This window comes from Acipenser ruthenus, unplaced genomic scaffold, assembly GCF_902713425.1.
Source record: "Acipenser ruthenus unplaced genomic scaffold, fAciRut3.2 maternal haplotype, whole genome shotgun sequence".
NCBI classification, from domain to species: domain Eukaryota; kingdom Metazoa; phylum Chordata; class Actinopteri; order Acipenseriformes; family Acipenseridae; genus Acipenser; species Acipenser ruthenus.
Window position 1 is genome coordinate 36,335 of NW_026708416.1, and position 20,075 is coordinate 56,409.

Genomic DNA, 20,075 nt, shown 5'->3' on the forward strand with positions numbered 1-20,075 from the left:
TAGTTCTTTGTTCAAGACTGATTAGATTCAATTCTTTTTGTCTGTCTGCATATGACATGCCTTTTAAACCCGGGATAATTCTGGTTGCTCTTCTTTGCACTCTTTCTAGAGCAGCAATATCCTTTTTGTAACGAGGTGACCAGAACTGAACACAATATTCTAGGTGAGGTCTTACTAATGCATTGTAAAGTTTTAACATTACTTCCCTTGATTTAAATTCAACACTTCTCACAATATATCCGAGCATCTTGTTGGCCTTTTTTATAGCTTCCCCACATTGTCTAGATGAAGACATTTCTGAGTCAACATAAACTCCTAGGTCTTTTTTTCCAGCTGTCCATAGGGTCCTTTGCAAGGTGCTGGCAGTATCCCAGAAAATACCACAGTTTTGGTCTTGTCTTTTAATTTCCTTCCTAGCTCCCTGAATTTGTTTTGCAGGGATCTTGTTCTGTCTCTTCCAATGTTGTTTGTACCGATGTGGACGACTACTACCGGGTCGTCTCCTGTTCATTCTAGGAGCCTGTCCAAGTTCCCAGTGATGTGCGTGACAGAGGCTCCTGGAAGACAGCACGCTGTTGTAGTAAGGGGGTCCAAACTGCAAACTAAACTTGCTGTGTTTCTCAATATGGAGTCCCCAGCAATCATGACCTCCCTTCTTTTTGCTGCCTGGTCAGCACTGTTTATAGGGTCCTGGATGTTGTTCCTTTCATTCTCTTGATGTTGGTTTTGGTCATCAAAATGTTGAAGTGGCTCAAATTTGTTGGACGTTTGGATTTCTGGTGGTTGTGTTTGACGAAGTTTCTTTTTTTCCCTGCGTCTTCCTATTTGAACCCAGCTGTTTCGACTCTCTTCCATCTCCCTGGTGGCTTTCAGTCTGCTAGGGGTGCAGACTTCCATGAATTGTGGGTGTTTCAGCTCCTCAAGCTCCTGTTGCTGTCTCATTTCCTCCAGCTGCATTTCTAACAGACTTACTCGTTGAAGCAAGTCCTGGATCGTGCGGCACTTTATACAAACTTGGGTGAGCTTTGTTGGGTTTTCTTGGATTTACCACATCATGCAGTTGTCACAGATTACTGGCTTGAAGACCATGTTTTTTTTTTTTTTTTGGAAGTTCAGTTTAGCTTCTGCACCTGTCAACCTGCTTTCAAACTGCGCTGTACTTGTCCACGACTGTACTTCTCCCACGCTGTCGCTCCCACATGCTATTTGTGTGGGAGCCTTTTGTTTGTTTGTGCGTTGCTGCGGGCTCCGCCCCTCCCCCGTGCCTCAGAACGGCGCGGAATTTGAATCAGCTCCTCCAAGTTTCAGCTTGTTAAAGAAAGGGGTTTGATACCAGGAGGTTCCTGGTTCTAATCCCAGCTCAGTCACTGACTCACTGTGTATGTGACCCTAAGCAAGTCACTGAACCTCCTTGTGCTCCGTCCTTCGGATGAGACATAAAACAAACAAGGTCCTATTAGAAGTGACTCTGCAGCAGCAGCAATTGTTGATGCATAGTTCACCCCCTAGTCTCTGTAAGTTGCTTTGGATAAAATGACTAATTAATAATTGCAGAAATTAATTTTCTGGGATACAAATGTAGAGGAAATATTCCTCCCAGTCATGCTACAGTGGTAGTAAATGGGTAGTGTCTTTTGCCTGTTGATGGGCCAATTATCTATTCAGCAATACTGAGAAATGTAGTAATCAAGGGTCCGATTGGGGTTAAAAAGGGAAATAAACACCCCACTCCCGGTCATTCATCATTCTTAGGAAAGCAATAACATTTTTGGGTACTATTGCTCTTGTGAGAGGGTAATAAATTTGCATTTATTTATTATTTTATATTAGACGATTATTTGGTAGCATTTAACCTGGAAACGTATCCATATCTGGCTAAATAAGTCTATAGAAATACCAGCTGTGTTCCATGCTACCAACAAAAAAGACTTTAATCAGGAAATCCATTTATCTGAGAGCTGTACTCCAAATGTTTTGTATAATAATGAAGACTTAACAGATTTGTTTTGCTGCTTCAGAAAACGTTCCACTCTTTCTACTGCCATGTGACGTTGATGCTAGCATTCTCATTCTTTCTAAGTGGGCACACAGTACAGCTGGGAGATAATGTACAATGGGAAATAAACAAATAGGGGCCAGCACTTCAGTTCTGGTTGAATTTTTTGAAAAGAATCTTATTTGGACCAAAATGGAACCAAATGGTCATTTGCACTTTGAAAAATTAAGATCAAAAGCAACAATGTCTCATGCACTTCATGAGCTACATACCAGCTGTGGCCAAATATTTTCCATGTACCTAGAATTTTTAGATTGAGAAAAAATAAAAAACAAAAAACAAACAAAAAAAACTATACAAACATAATTTTAGATGTTTTATTTAACATCATGTACTGAAAGAAACTACAAAATGATATACTGCAAAAGTCTACCGGAAGCCATGATAGTTGTACAGCAGCATTTCATGTTAGAATTCAAAATGTCACATTTTTCTAGTGCTTTAATACTTATTAATGACATTTATAATGTGCTTGACTAATCACAGCTCCCTACACTGATTTCTCCCTAATAACCTAATTTATAAATGGCGTTATAGATATTTATAGTTTGCTCTTTCATATTTATGTAGCATTTATTAGTCATTAATAAATGGTTGATAGAGATTTTTTAGCGGACCTTATAAAGCATTAATAATGGCTGAATAAGGTGCTTCATAAATATTTATAACCTGCTTGTTCATAGTTTCATATACTATGTATTCATCATCTAGAGTTAATAAAGTGTTTATTATTGGACCTTATTATATACTGCTACCGGACTTTCTCGAATTGTCGCACCAGATATTTTTTGGTACAACATAACTGGACATTTGTTTCCTTCCAGCTTAAAGAAGAGCTTAAATAAAGAGGTACTGTGCAGTATATATTTAAGAACTTTTCATGTTCAGTTAGTAACCTTTAAGTGTATTAAAATAAACATGGAAGTGCTTCTGTCTGGGACGACAATTTATGTATGACATGTATTTTTTCTGAAGAAGGGTGCTTAAGTCTTTCTGAGTCCTGGATGATAATTTCAAACTACTGTTAGAGTGAAGGAGATTTGCAGTGTTTGCAGTGCTTAAACAGTGGTGAGCCATTGTAATCTTATGAGCGCCTCTGCAACACAGCTCACAAGAGCTCATTCTATATATAGCTCACATTTCTACTTTGTCTTTTAGTGGATTTAGTCATATAAATGTTATACTTCCATTTAAGTTTCATGTATCCCAGTTCAGTGAGAATGTGAGAAAGAAAGATGGCAGAAATGCAGAGATTGAAAGAGTAGAAGATTGTAATTACTTTACTTTAATTCCCCTGCCAGTACATCGGTACATCAGGGATGGAAATAAGACTCCCATTGCATAGCAGTTTGATCCAGTCCTGGTTTTACGGCGAGTTTAAAAAGATACACCTGAACTTGTTATCCATACATGTGGCTGATCAAGCGTGTAGCAAAACCTGAAACGGGTGAAACTGCTATGCAGTTTAAAAAGAAATGTAATCGGCTGCCTTATTGGAAGGCTATAAACTGTGGAAAACAATTAAATATACAGACACTGTGCTATTCAAACCATATTACAATCTCTCAGTGTCTGGTGTTTTGCATCTTACCACCTGTCTATCACAATCTATACTTACCCCAACCCCGCACCAGCTTACCATATGCATTCTGATTGTAGTGGGTACTGTATCAAAAGTGATGGGACACAAGATAAGTGCAATGTAGAAAATCTGTTCATCATGGTAAGATTTGTTACTGGTTCAATACCTGAGGAGCATCTGATTGACCCTCTTAAACTGCATCAGTTACATGCAGAATACATTACAACTCAAATACTTCAACACCTCTCGGAAGTAGGTTTTAATGCTGACAACACCATCAGCCAGTGCTTCAACGGTGCATCAGTGATGATTGGGGTTAATGGAGGTGTGCAGGCTTTACTGCAAAGAAAACTAGGAAGACACATACTGTACATATATTGTTACAACCATCAGCTCCACTTAGTACTAGTGCATGCAATTCAGAGTGAACCATGTGCAAAGAGATTGTTTGATCTTTGTAGTTCTCTGTATGCATTCTTTCATCGGCACTACATTACTCAAAAGTACAATGGCCCTTCCTAAAGAGACTGCTAGAAATTTGCTGGACAAACCATTTTGAAGTGACCATATGCGTTGTTGATAATCAGATGATAATATTGCTTCCATTGACTTGTGTAGCAAGATGGGCTGAATGGCCTCCTTTCGTTTGTAAACTTTCTTATGTTCTTATGTGTACAGAAGCATCTGGACTTTTTTCTCAGCTGAAGATCTTCTTTGTTCTTAGAAAGTTCATAGTCCATAATCTTGGTATTTTAATGCAATGTGACAGTGGTCAGAAACAATCATTATTATTATTATTATTATTTATTTCTTAGCAGACGCCCTTATCCAGGGCGACTTACAATCGCAAGCAAATACAAATACATTCAAGTGTTACAATACAAGTCATACATTAAGAGCAAGAAATACAATTTTATTTTTTTTTTCAAGTGTGACAAACCACAATTCAATAATACAGCAGATAGTGAAAGTTACATCAGGATATGATTAAATAGTGATAGTTACATCAGGATATGATTAAGTACAAAATACTACAGGTTAAACACTTGGCAGATTACAATATTCTGAAGTACAGGATTAAATGTAGTAAAATAGGGGGCAGATAAGAGCAAAATAAAGCATATTTAAATGAAGGGTGATAGTGTCCCAGGATACAACAGAGGAGTTCTACAGGTGCTGTTTGAAGAGGTGAGTCTTAAGGAGGCGCCGGAATGTGGTCAGGGACTGGGCAGTCCTGACATCTGTAGGAAGGTCGTTCCACCACTGCGGAGCAAGGGTGGAGAAGGAGCGGGCTCGGGAGGCAGGGGAGCGTAGCGGAGGTAGAGCCAGACTTCTAGTGCAGGCGGAGCGGAGAGGTCGAGTGGGGGTGTAGGGAGAGATGAGGGTCTGGAGGTAGCTGGGTGCAGTCTGGTCAAGGCATCTGTAGGCTAGTACAAGAGTCTTGAACTGGATGCAAGCGGTGATCGGTAGCCAGTGGAGCGAGCGGAGTAGTGGAGTAGCGTGGGCGAAGCGAGGCAGAGAGAACACCAGGCGGGCAGCAGAGTTCTGGATGAGCTGGAGCAGACGGGTGGCGGACGCAGGGAGGCCAGCCAGGAGGGAGTTGCAGTAGTCTAGGCGGGAGAGTACCAGGGCCTGGACCAGGAGCTGGGTAGCATAGTTGGTGAGGAAGGGTCGGATTCTTCGGATGTTGCTCAGGAAGAATCAGCAAGTGCGTGCCAGAGTGGAGATGTGCTGGGAATAAGAGAGGCAGGGGTCCAGGGTGACTCCAAGGTTCTTAGCGGAGGAAGAGGGAGAGAGTATCTCTACCTGTCTGTCTGCTATTGAGAGAGAGTGTGGTAGATTCCAGAGGAACAGAGATGGAGAGATCAGAGGAGGGGGAGGAGGAGGGAAAGAAAAGGAGGTCAGATTTAGAGAGGTTGAGTTTGAGGTGATGCGAGTGCATCCAGGAGGAAATAGCAGACAGACAGGTAGAGATACGGGAGGGGATGGTGGAGTCAGAGGTGGGGAAGGAGAGGAAAATCTGAGCATCATCAGCATAGAAATGGTATGAGAAACCATAGGATGCGATGAGGGGGCCCAGGGAGCGGGTGTAGCGAGAGAACAGGAGAGGACCCAAGACTGACCCTTGGGGGACTCCAGTTAAGAGAGGGTGAGGTGTGGAGGTTGCTCCACGCCAGGTTACCTGGTAAGTGCGGTTGGAGAGGTAGGAGGAGAACCAGGTCAGCAAGAGATGATAGTAGAATAGAGTGATCAACAGTGTCAAAGGCAGCAGAGAGGTCGAGGAGAATTAGGACAGAGGAGAGAGAGGCAGCTCGGGCACACTTAAGTGAGTTGGTGACAGACAGGAGGGCGGTTTCAGTGGAGTGAGCAGAGCGGAAGCCAGATTGGAGAGGGTCAAGCAGAGAGTGGTTGGACAGGAAAGCAGAGAGCTGGCGGTGTACAGTCCGCTCGAGGGTTTTGGAGAGGAAGGGTAGGAGGGAGACAGGACGGTAGCTCTGGAGGGAGGTGGGGTCGAGGGCATTAGCGCATACAGGGTTATTTTTTATCCTTCATTAAACGCAATTATAGCTTATTATAGTGAGGCTCTTTTTTGGATGCATTTCTTTTTTTCTGTAGCACATAATTACCCAAGTGCACTTACAATTATCAAACAAAAGATGAGCTAAAAGCCTTCGAAAACATGTACACAGTATGCTAATGCTTTTTCTTTTTGTAAAAGCAGCTGTTAATACAAGATACAACATGCAAGTATTCTTGAGTGGAAATTTATTTTCTCAATGCATTCTTTTCATCGATAATACTAATAATAATAAAATAAATAAATATATAAATAAATAAATAAATAAATAAATAAACATTTTAAAGTCATGTTCAACAGAACTTAATAGAGGGAATTCTATTAAGTTATAAAAAGACACATGCTTACTAAAACACTTTTTTTTTGTTCTTCAAAATAGCACACATGAGACCTTTGTAATGAATGTTTTATATATATATATATATATATATATATATATATATATATATATATATATATATATATATATATATATATATAATGGGGTTATTTTCCTACCAACATCCAATTAGAGCTTGTTCTTTTTATACATCAATACAGCTCTCCCAGGACGGTGGTGTCCAGAACAATGCAAGAACAAATGAGGTTCAATGAATGGAGGCTGAATGAATGGACAAGTGGAGAGGCAGTGAAAATGTGGAACGTATTTAGAAGTATACATCTATTATATAAATCATTCAATGTAAAGGGAACTGACAAAAGTAATTGTTAATGGTCTGCCTCTCTTCTGTGTCAACGCCCTGATGTTTTTTGTTCTATTTGCTGCTCTGTTTCTGTAGTGTGTAATTGGAATATTACTGTATCTCCCCGTTCAAAGGAAAGGTTTCAAGACAGCTGATCCGACAAACAGAGGGCTGCAGATTTCCACTCCCATCCTTGTAAAGGTTTCCTAGAGTAAATGAACAGCAAAGCGTAATAAAGCATGGTAAAGCATACAGCTCCGGCCAAACGTGTTGCATCTCCCTACAGAATGAACTAATTTTGCTTCATAAAGTCGAATGAAACCTGCTGAATAATGTTACATTAACATATTGAGTTACATACTGTTTCGTAGTTCCATATACATAACTAAAAACTGCCAAAAAATTGAAAAGTGTGACATTTCGAAATCTAACATGAAATATTACTGTACTTCTATTATGGCTTCCGGTAGACTTTTGTGATATAATTTTGTAGATTCTTTAATTACACAATGTTAAATAAAATATCTAAATTATGTTCATATAGTTAAAAAAAAGTCTCAATCCTAAAATTCTAGGTGATGCAAAACTATTGGTCATAGCTGTAGCTTTGTTTTTATTTTGTAGTTTGGTCTTTGCTACTTGTGTCTGTGTTTTTGTTCACCACTAGTTTTGTGTTCTATATGTACAGTGTTTTAAAACGTCAACATTTGTTATATTATAAAACCCAGTGGTATTTTTCAAACCTTTCTGTTTGGCAAATGTTTTGCTAAACTTTTTTTCTTTCCTTTAAGAAAATGTATACATTATTATTATTATTATTATTATTATTATTATTATTATTATTATTATTATTATTATTATTATTATTATTATTATTATTATTAGTTTATTTAGCAGACGCCTTTATCCATGGTGACTTACAGAGACCAGGGTGTGTGAACTATGCATCAGCTGCAGTGTGGAGTAGTGGTTAGGGCTCTGGACTCTTGACCGGAGGGTCGTGGGTTCATTCGCAGGTGGGGGACACTGCTGCTGTATCCTTGAGCAAGGTACTTTACCTAGATTGCGCCAGTAAAAACCCAACTTTATAATTGTATGTAAAAAATAATGTGATATCTGTATAATCTGAAATAGTGTATAATGTGATATCTTGTAAGACGCTCTGGATAAGGGCGTCTGCTAAGAAATAAATAATAATAATGATGTCTCACCCGAAAGACGGAGCACAAGGAGGTTAAGGGACTTGCTCAGGGACACACACAGCAAGTCAGTGGCTATTTTTTCTTCTTCAAAATAGCACACATAAGCCCTTTGTAATGAATGTTATAAAATAATCACATCATGTAGGATGTATGGGATTATTCTCTTACCAACACCCATTTAAAGCTGGAGCACTGTTACACACCTTGTTTTTTTTATACACGTCTTAGATGTAGGATCAATCCAGCTCTCCCAGGGTGGTGGTATCCAGACCAGAGCAAGAACAAATGAGGTTCAATGCATGGAGACTTAATAAATGTATGAAACCATCACCAGAGACAGCATGTGTGCCCATCTATGATACTCACCATAGCACATTTTCCAGGACCATGAGGTGTGCAGGTCTGCACGTGATAAGGTGCTATACAAATCAAAGTTGTTGTTGTTTCACACTGGATTCATTCTCCACCACTGACAGAATATAATTCTGTGCAGTATAAGCTTTCTGCATCAGCATCTATTTTGTCAATGGTTGTCTGCTGTTCTGAAGCAATGTACTGGATTTATTATGTGTTGTTTTTTTAATTTAGCTACAAAAAGTCACCGTGGTGGGGGGTGGGGAATAATAATCAGAAGCATCTTGTGATAGTTTTTAGTATGGAAAATACTGCTAGGAACTTTTTATAAATAAGTTTAATTGTAATGTGCCGCTGCTGCTGCAGAGTCACTTACAATAGGACCTCGTTTTACGTCTCATGGTAGAACTGCAAAAATACTGTGGTAAATTTGTATAAGGGTTACCAGCTGTTTGTTTTTAGTATTGATTTGTTACAGAACACAATGTCGTTCTTGTAATTTTTCTTTTTTTTTTTTTTTTTACTGTATCCTGTGTACAGCATGAATATATTTTTAAACATCCTTCTGATTGTTTTGATATTTTTTGGCCATGGCTGCAGAGTATTTAGGATGAAGAGACCTAAATAAAAATAATAAAATAAATGTAGGAGCTGTCCTTTAAGTTGATGCAGTATTAATGAACAACTGCTTTAGATGCAGCAAAAAAAGATGCCCCATTATACTGTGTCAGGCCAATGCTACTTAATCATGGGTTGCATGTGCAGAAAATGAAAGCTCCCTGTGACACACGGGACTGGAAATGCAAAAAGAAAGCGATTTGAAAGGGCTGACTGTTTAGAGCTGTTTAACATGTATAAATATAAAATAGGAGACTGAATTCCAAGGGGGATATGGGAGGCTCTGCACTGGACCCATCTGACTTCAGAATCACAAAAACACAAGGTGTTTCAGCTAATGCACTGTCCTTACACTACTGCACTACTAATATGTATTTGTAGATATAACTTGTTGCAATCCTAACTTGTAGCATCCTATTTCATATTGTATTTTAGTGGTATTATTTGCACTTACTGGAAACTATACTGTATTTAAATACTAATCTTGCATTGTAACCTTGTACTGCCGTGTAACACTTGTAAGTCACCTTGGATAAAAGCATCTGCCAAATAAACAATAATAATAATAATAATATACATGGTTTGTTTTCTTAGAGGAGTAATCAGTGTACAATGTGTCATCAGTATAAACAGCAGAACCTTCACTTAGTGTGATTTCTCAAGTAGCTTCAGACTGACAAATAACATCATCAGTCTGCCCATCCACTATAAATTAACTCCATCATGCTACCTGAACATGGCGAAACAGTGCAGCTTTTCAATGTCATTTTTTTTAACAATTTTCTGTTTATCAACTAATTCCAAAAACATTATAGAAATAATAGACTGTACAGCAGTGTGCATATTTTATTAGAACTCATCCTTTATATACCTTCATGAAAACCTCAGTGTGTGAGAATTACATTGTTCAGTCAATAATCAGTGATATAGGAACAAAAGGCACTTGTATGTGTAAATGTTAGATTGCACATGGATTACAGTCTTGCTTATCAACAGAAAATCAATTGCACAGCAGATAACAAAACAGGACATGTTCAAAAGGATTGAAAGGTGAAGCCACTACAATAATTGCGGCTCATTATTGAGAAGATTTGCCAGTATAGTTGTAGGATAGAGGTCCTAACAAGCACCCATTTTGTGCAATTAATGTTAATTGGAAAGGATCGAAGACACAAAAAGGTGTTTGAATTGATCTTCTAGGCCAGCTGTCTTATTGACGCCTTCCATTTCAGCTGCAGTACTGATTAGCAAAGTTTTGAACCACCCAATACAATTACATTTTGCTTCATAAAATCAATGAAACCTGCTGAATAATGTTACGTTAACATGTTGAATTACACACTACAACATTTCCTAATCTATGAAATACCACTGTACTACTATTATGCCTTCCTAGACTATGGCTGTATCTTTTTGTAGTTTCTTTGATTACATGATGTTAAATAAAAGATCTATATTATGTTCATGTATTTAGGAATCTTGGTGTGATCTTTTACCCTAGCCTTACTTTCGAGTCACATATCCACAATGTCACCAAGGTATCCTTTTTTCACCTTCGTAACATTGCTTGTCTGCGCCCCATGCTGTCTGTGCCTGATGCAGAAAAGCTAGTTCATGCCTTTGTTTCTTCCCGGCTCAGTCATTGCAACGCGTTGTTTGCATGTGTCTCCAAGACTGCTATCAGCAGGCTACAATATATTCAGAACTCCGCTGCTCGCATTTTAACTAAACTCGGCGCGCATATTACACCGGTTCTTGCTTCTTTGCACTGGTTGCCGGTTGAAAGCAGGCTTGATTTAAAACTACTGTTAAACTATAAGACTCTGAACAGTTTAGCGTCATGTTACATTGCTGAATTGTTTACACATTACACACCCGTACGTAATCTGCATTCTTCATCCTCGGGTTTATTGGCAATACCCAAAAACTAAACTTCGCTCCATGGGTGATAGGGCTTTTTGCTGCTATGTGCCCAAACTTTGAACGACCTTTCTCAGTCTATCAGGGATGCAAAGACCCTTGATGCTTTTAAAAAAGAGTTAAAGACACACTTTTACTATCAGGCATTTTTATCATGATTTGGTTTTTTGATTTGTGTCATTTCTTTTTATTTTACATATACTCTTAATATGATGTATGTATAGATGGTTCTCTGTGTTTTTTTTGTGTTTGTACAGCACTTTGAGATGCGTGCATTTAGGTGCTTTATAAAATAAAGATTATTATTATATTATTTAATTTTTTTTATTATCTTAAAAAAAAGAGTCCTAAAATTCTAGCTGATGCAAAACTTTTAGCCATAGCTGTATCCAGACATCTGTGAAGAGTGAATACAGCACGCCACGCACACACCCTTTGTGTAGGATGAGTGAATATAGCCATTGGACATATAGCAATTTCCTTTGACGGTTGCTGAAACCTGTCATTGTTCCACCCAAGTATTATAGGGTCCATGAAACTTTGAACTTGATTTGGTAAAGGATTCTTTGCTTTATTGTTAATCAACATAATTGTGTTCAATTGTGTTAAAGGATGACAACATTACTGATCAACACAGAGTAAAACTGATACCAAAGTGAGCTTCTTTTTGATTAGCATAGATTTTAACTGACTGACAATTTTGGCAGAACGCTTTGATCTTTTCAATAAGCGTACCATGCTATTACAATTAGTAAATATTACCTTGAATATAGCGCTATTCACCAGGCTTGGTCATGACAGAAGGCAAAAGCACGTCAGAATTCAATTTAAAAATGACATGGTTGCAATGATGTGTCATATAACTACATTAGAACCCCCCTTAAAATGAAGCCCTTTTTGTAAGATTTGGAGCATTAGAGGCTGCTTCTTGTTTTGAAGCCATAGCATCAGTGCAATGCTTTCTCAATCCCTTTAGGATTTTCACTTTAGTCCTGCACTCAACTCCTCAGCATTGCCTGCTTTCCTCTCAATGTTCTTACTCTGTTAACTCCTAGCTCAACTTTTTACCCACCCCAGCCCAATAACTCTAGCGAATTATTACTAAAAGGTTTTAGAGAACCATTCTACACACAAAAACCCCACGTGGTGTATTTTGTGTTATGTTGTCGTTTCTCTTATGTGTACAGATGGAAGATGCATGGTAGTGGTGCAGTGGAGAAGCAAATTGATTGATAGATACCTCCGCTGTTGCGTACAGGTTTAATTGGGTAGGTATACTGCTCTAAGCTTTAGATGGACAAAAACAAAAATACTTAACTATATGCATCCTGGTATGAAAACGCATGTTAAATCTTTATACCAGCAACTGGCAAGACAGTGCAAATGTAAGGTTTAAAAATTAAGTTAAACGTGGAATAAGCTCCTTTTTTTATGCTATAAGGATGAGACCAGACCATGTTTCACATTTTAACCAGGTTTGCCATTTATTAGTTACAAATACCAAACATTGCATTCTACAGTGAACATCATTGGTCAAAGAGTACAGCACATAGAGAGACTGATCTGAGAGTGTAAGAGCCTCCCTTTCTCTCTCTCTCTTCTCCATCAGAACAGAACAGAGGGAGGTTGCTCAGTCTGAATATAAGAGATCTTTAACCATTTGTTTAGAAAAGAAAACACACATTGTATAAATTAAACAATAAACCAACAAATAAATCAAATTAAAGGAACACATTTTTCTTTTTTAAAATATGACTTTGTTACATTACCGATCAACACAGAGCAAAACAGGTAACAAACACACCCACAAACTGACCCCCTCCTTCATATACTATAGATTTAAAAAGCAAAATCCACAGCTTTTTGCACAATTCTGATTTGTAGTCTGACTATGCCAAAGTATTTAACACCCCAAATAAAAGAAAACAGTGATCAAGAGATTACCTCTGCTCAGGTTCTTTGTATTTGGTACTGGAAGGGGTGAAGGGACAACACACAAACAGTCAGGAACCACAGAGAATATATTCAGAAAACCAGTAGCAAAACAAAGCAATCAGAGAAACACTGGTACAACAGTAATTTTAAACTAATCTTAAAATACTAGTAGTCTTAAGATAATTAAGCAAGTCATACAGTTAAAACATGAAAACACCATGGTCTTTCAATAATACACAAAGGATGGTAATTATAAGACTGTGTCCCATTTCTTCAAAGTACAATACAATAAATAAATGAAACATATAAAGGGGAGAGAATATATAGAGCTGTAATATTTACGACATTTATCTTTCTACCCAGACAAAGTTCACACACATTACTTTTCAACTTCATCACAAATCCATATATCGAACAACGTCCTTTTTAGAAGTCATGGTGCACCGATAAAAGCGAAGCGTGGCAAGATCAATGCCGGTGTCGTAACAAACTGCCTCTCCGCATGATAGTGGCTCCCGAGGCCATTATAATATGGAACTAACCTGTCTGATCGTGCCTCCCGTATGATACTGCTACCGAACGCATTATAATAGGGAGGCACTATATGATAGGCAGTACTATCGAAGGTATGATCGTGATTTATGCACTGTATTAGTTTTATCATATAATAAATATCTTAGAAGTAGAGGTCTTCAATATATAGTTGTTGTTTTTTTGAGACACTCATCAGAACCTTAGTTTTAAAAAAATAAACAAGCAATGGCCCGTGGGTGAGTTAGCGGTGAATATGCATCGCCTCATTCCTCATCTTCCTCTGCTTGTACCTAATAATATATTGAGGGCTTCTGGTTTCAGTCGTGTTTAACTACACCCGTTTTAAAATGAGCCTAAGCGCTGTTTAATGCGTTTTGGTTTCTGAATTAAAACTGAGAAATGTGTTAATTGTGAAATTAATTCGTAAGGGAGGCGAAAAGTCAGACAAAAGCACCAAAAACCAGAAGCCCTAAGTGTGTGTGTGCGTGTGCTTGTACGTGTGTGCGCATGCGTGTGTGTGTGTGTGTGCGTGTAAACACAGTAAAATCCAAAATTACACAATCAAAATAAAATGAAATCGACATACTCTGTCTACAAAAAAAGTGCATTCTATAACTACAAAGAAACATGCAATAAAATAAATAAACAGCATGTGTAAAAGCACCGCTTACAACCACAGCTGAACAACACAAATCTAAAATCTTTATGCATTTATTTTTGGTGTAAATCTTACCTTGAATACCATTCTATTGACTCGGCTTGGTCATAACTTACTGTACAAGTTAAGCAGGTCATAATTATTGGCGACAACAAGTCATTATACAGTAGTGTGCAAATGTATTAGAGAACCTCAACTTCTCTTTTTTGACATTTTAATGGTATAAACAGGAATCACCAAACTATGTTAGCTGTACTGGGCTCTATTTCCGCTTGGTAATCAGTGATCTAAAAGCAATATGCACTTGTGTGAAAATGTTAGACCATTTTGGGATTTAATTGGGCATCTTAAACAACTTCTAAAAAGTCTCCTGCTTTTTACAATGTGTGGCAGTGTGTTCCTCTTACGACTTTTAATAACTGTATGTGTGACCTATTTTAAAGTCATCAGTTAAATTAGACAATGATTATTTGCCTCTTTTGACAATTTTCAAAGATTTTCAGTTACAGTGGTTTGATTTTATATGCACAACAATCGAAACAACCAAAGCAATGGAGTGTTCTAATAAATCTGCAGACGACTGTATAACTTAAGAAACTGCACTTTGCATGAAAATGTAATAGAAATCATTACTCTACCCCGCAAACAACACCCATTACTACCACGGACGCTATCAAATAAATACTTTTTTTGTTGAAAATCAAAATTTTATATACAGTTGTAAATATAATCATGTATGCATTAAAAAATGTTCAGTTTCAAAATTATTATTTAGCGTGTGTTGACGAAAGGGGTTTTAAGTTAGTTAGACCCCCTCCCCTATTTGGTGGACTAACTGTCCCATGGTTAGTGCACCCAAAATGTTGGCCTTTTATTGTCTGTCTGTTAAGAGTTTTTATTCTATTTGTTGTGTTTATTAAGCGCACTGGGATGTTTGTTCGTGGCAGATACTATATAAAGTAAATGAAATTGGTGTTGTGTGTTCACATTCCAATGGTATCACAATGCATCTATACACACTGCTGCTAATCCATTGCAATACCATGGTAACATATCAGTGCTATATAAAGTACAGATATGCTCAAAAGTTTAGCATCATCACCCTATAGAATTAACTAATATTGCATCATAAAGTGAAATGAAACCTGATGAATAATGTTACGTAAACATATTGAATGACATACCGCTGTAGTGTTTTCATATATTTAATGAAAAACTGACAAAAATTGAAAAATGTGATATTTCGAAATCAAAACATGAAATACTGTACTACTATAATGGCTTCCGCTAGACTTTTGTGATATCATTTTGTAGTTATTTTGATTGCATGATGTTGAATTCATATAGGTTTTTTTTTTTTAATTATGTCTCTTCCTAAAATTCTAGGTGATGCAAATCTTTTGGCCATTGATGTATATATCAGCACCGCTCTGGATTTTTTTTTCCACCTCAATTTTTTGCTGGTAATGCTGTGTTTTCCGAATGGTTCTGCTAGGGTAATACACTGGGATTGTAATGAGGATCTCCAGTGGCATTTTTTCCATAAGGGCTTTACATACTACTGCATACACTGATTCACAACAGCACTTTATATATTAAATGTCCTGGGTTGCACAACAGAGATCTCCATAGTCGGCAAACATGAGAAACAGCTGCACAAGATTCACCCTCCCTTACATTGTGTTGTTAATCATATCCATTTCGATGTTGACCTGGACCTCGGACATCCTTCTGGAGGTGGACGGGTAACGTTTGCACAGATCCTCGTCGGACTTCCTCTTTCCTCCAGCCTTGGGCCATGCAATCCTTCTCCCTGCTTCCAGGCACACAGTGGGAATGTCCACCCGGCCGGGGTCCCTCTCCCAGACACAGATCCGGAGCAGGGCCTTTATCCCGGTGCGGAACTTGATGTTGAGCCAGCAGTAGATGAAGGGGTTGTAGCAGGTGCTGCTCATGGCGAGCCAGTGGAAGGCAAAGTAGAGGGTGTTGTTGATACTGATGACATTGCTGGAGGAGAGGACCACGAAGCAGTTGAGGGGGAACCAGCAGACCGCAAACACAAGCACCACCAGCATGAGCATGTTGATGGTCTTCTGATTGTGGCGTCGCTGCCTGCTGTTAATGTCCCTGATGCGCCGCAACAGGTTCTTTCTCAAAGTGGTGTAGGTGATGGTGATCACCAGCAGGGGCACCACGTACAGTATGATGAACGTGACCAAGTCCAGGTACTTGCAGTAGAGGTCCGAGGGAGCAGGGAAGTCTGGCAGGCACAGCTGCCGGGTGTTGTCTTGCCTGGATGACAGAGAAAGAAGGTGCAGAATGGGTTACCTAGCCATGTTCTTGATGGTTAATCCTTGGGATCCTTTAAGACCCAACTTGACCAACTTTGGAAATCAACTGGAACTGGACAAGCACTGATAGACCAAATGGCCTCCTCTCATTCTTAAATGTTCTTAGTTTCTTCAGTTACAAATATGATTATAAAAACCAATGTAACCCCCTCACAACATCTGTGCAATCATAATACAGTACCAGCCTGCTTTACCCTGCTTTACTACGGTTTTTACCAGGCTGTACTATGCATACGCTTTACCATGCTGCGCTCGCTGATATACTTTGACCATGGTATAGAGTAGGAAACTTTTTAAAAACTGGAGAGACCATTTAAAACTCGTTCAGGTGAATAAGGGAGGCGATCTTTCTGATCTGTGTTCAGCTATGTGTGAGTGCAGCGGTCAATGCATTTACCCAAGATCAAAATGCATCAGCTTTTGGTAAATGGTGTGGGGCAAAGAGAAGCAGGAAGCCATGATCCAGAGGAAGGAGATGTAGGCGATCCCTCGGGCTGCTGTCATACGTGGCTTCAGTGGATGCATGATTGCCTGAAACAGGGAAAACACGCTGGGTTGGCACTGGGTGTGTGAGATATCTTGGAAACATAAATGACTTTGTCATTCGACGTTGACCCCATAACTCTTAAAAAAAAAAATCAATTCTACTTAGCAGTATATGCGGCAATACCAAAAGAAACGGTCTTTGACAAATGTTTCGACTAGAGGTCTTTTTGGCAATGTCTTCAAATGTATTCTAATGTTCAGCAAAACAAAAAGAAAGAATAAATGTGTTTAACCCTGTAATGCCTGTGCCTTCTTGAAATGAGAAGAGCTTACTTTATTCATGCAACTAGATTCTGTTTCTTGTAAACACAACACATATGACAAATTCTGGCTTGTGAGGCTGGATTTAAAGAAAAATAACAATAAGGGGTGACTATATTGAGTAAGGTGAAGAACAGAACATGTTACGGCAGGCATGTCTGATAGATCGCACTGACCTGATATACTTCCAGCGAGATTGCAGTGAGGGTGAAGGTGGACACGTGGAGGGAGCAGTAATGCGTGAAGCGGCTCATATGACACATTGCCTTCCCGAAGTCCCAAGTGCTGCTCACAAAGCGAGCCTGCAAACAGGTGGATATGAAACAAACTGAGCCCACATTCACCTGACCCTATTTTCAATGGGGAAAAAATGATCAAACAAACAAAACTTAAACATCTGGATGAGACGTAAAACCTATTGTAAGTGACTGCAGCAGCAGTTGTGATGCATCGTTCACCCCCTAGTCTCTAAGCTGCCTTGGATAAAGGCGACTGCTATATAAATAATTATAAATAATCTGTTAATACAATGCATAGTTGGCAGGATCTTTATTGATTAGCATCAGAGCTGATGATTATATATATATATATATATATATATATATATATATATATATATATATATATATATATATATATATATATATATATATATATACAGTAATGTGCAAAGGTTTTAGGCAGGTGTAAAAAAATGCTGTAAAGTAAGAATGCTTTCAAAAATAGACATGTTAATAGTTTATATTTATCAATTAACAAAATGCAATGTGAGTGAACAGAAGAAAAATCTACATCAAATCAATATTTGGTGTGACCACCCTTTTGCCTGCTAGCATTCTAGTATTTTATCATCAAATAAATATAAGTAATACTTTAGGGAATTATGCACCGGTTTCTCTACAATGTAGAGGAAAACCTGGCTCAAGAACACAACTAATAAAGCCCTTTTATTGGTGCAAATGAAAGAAAACAATATTTATATATTTAAAAAATAATAAGAGATGGAGCATGACTTATAGAGGCTAACTAACAGTTAATCAATAATGTCATTATCAAATCATTTGATATTATAAAACCTCTTACAAAGACGACAAGTGAATTAACCTACTTCAAGTGTTAGTAAATGTAATTTTCTTGTGGTGTCCACAACCAATGCTCAAGAAACTGTGCTCAACTCTACAATACTAACACATTAATACATTGATGTACTATATTTATATTTAAAAATAATTTAAAATTATTATAAAACGACATAAACGACTTACCTCAGGCAGAGCAGAGATGACTTTACCAAAGGAAAAAAATAGCCGTTGGCACACTCGAGCTCTCTACATAAATTAATTAATTTTCATGTATCTATTTCAGTGCAATGTAGTTGCTTCATGTAATAAGAAATACGTTTTTGTTTTTTTTAACATTTACATTATATTTCTGTTTTTTCATTAAAAAAAAAAGATTTCTGGGGAGAGTATAAAATACATTAACTTTGATTCATGTACTAAGGGTTATTCATGATCCAGTTTATGGTAAACTGTGCATGGATTACTTAGAAACTCGGCTGTCAGCTGAGTCCCCAAAACTGGGCTGAATTCGAAAATACAAAGCGGCCCAGAATTTAGGACGTAAATGAAAACAGGGGCAGTCTATATGTACAACTGTGATTGCATTAGAGATAAACTAATGTATCCTCTAACAAAACTGCAATAGTGTATACATTTTATATTAAAATATATCGCAAAACCGATTATAGATATATGTTACTTGAAAGAAAAAAAGTACACCACCACAGAAAGCCAATTCTTACAATCAAAGGGCGAAATCGGGAGTATAGTTTGGCACGTCACTGTTATTATTACTAGTATGTTATTAGTAGCGTTTTTTTGGAGGCGGGAGGAGCACGGAGGGGGATCTTGAGAGAGTTAACCCTTACCAATGTAAACGGCATGTTGAGAAGAGTTAGCATTAGATGTGCTAAAGCCAGATTGAAGATGAAGACATTGGTGACGTTACGCTTTTTCATCTTGACCACGACTAGGCACACCAGCAGGTTTCCGAACAGCGAGAAGGTCATGATGAGCAAGTAGGCGACAATTAGCAGGGTCTTCTGCGTGTTGTTGTCGGCATGCAGTAAAGGTATCATATCACAGACGTCCTGCAAAGACAGGGTGCCGAAGGACTTGTTGAAATCCTGACGGACCGTCTCCAGGGAAGTGCGATTCGGGAACTTAAGTTTGAAGTACTTGTTGGAGAAAGGCACGGGCAAATCCCTTTTCTTTTGTTCTGTAGATAGAACTTTTCTTTAAAACTTTTTTGGCAACAATAAGGAACATTGACAGTTGCTAATAATAATAATATTAATAATAATAATAATAATAATAATAATAATAATAATAATAATAATAATAATAATAATACAAAAAAATAGTACTACTACAGTCCCGCTTTATAACACCACCCTCGCATACCGACAGCTATTCTCTCTGAATAAATATCTCCAATTTAAAAACAGTGCTATTTTTCCGTTATATCGCCACCCCTCCTCCACCCACCAGCTTCCCAAGCCAAGCAAACGTAAATAGAAGCATTGTAGTTTCCCTCATTGTAGCGCCAGCGAAATAATCATGGCCAATTAAAACAACTAAGTTATGCAGTTAACCTTTGACTCGCTTTCCTAATTCGTTGTTAACTGAACGTTTATACCAATGTCATCAACACTCCCGCTCCCAAAGCAAAACATAAAATCTGCATGTAAGCATCTGAAAATAAGAAAGCAAGACATTACAAATGTTTTCTCTCC

At 38.1% G+C, this 20,075-nt stretch overlaps 1 protein-coding gene across 1 annotated transcript; it reads right to left on the reverse strand.

Moving 5' to 3' along the window:
* Positions 1 to 12,474: 12,474 nt before the first annotated feature.
* LOC131732565 (G-protein coupled receptor 83-like) lies at positions 12,475 to 19,499 on the reverse strand (the record flags this gene model as incomplete). Its single annotated transcript, XM_059021092.1, is given in 4 exon segments — positions 12,475 to 16,412; positions 16,869 to 17,002; positions 17,455 to 17,580; positions 19,209 to 19,499. Coding segments are annotated over 4 exon segments (1,170 nt in total), but the record flags the coding sequence as incomplete, so codon positions are not given.
* Positions 19,500 to 20,075: the final 576 nt, after the last annotated feature.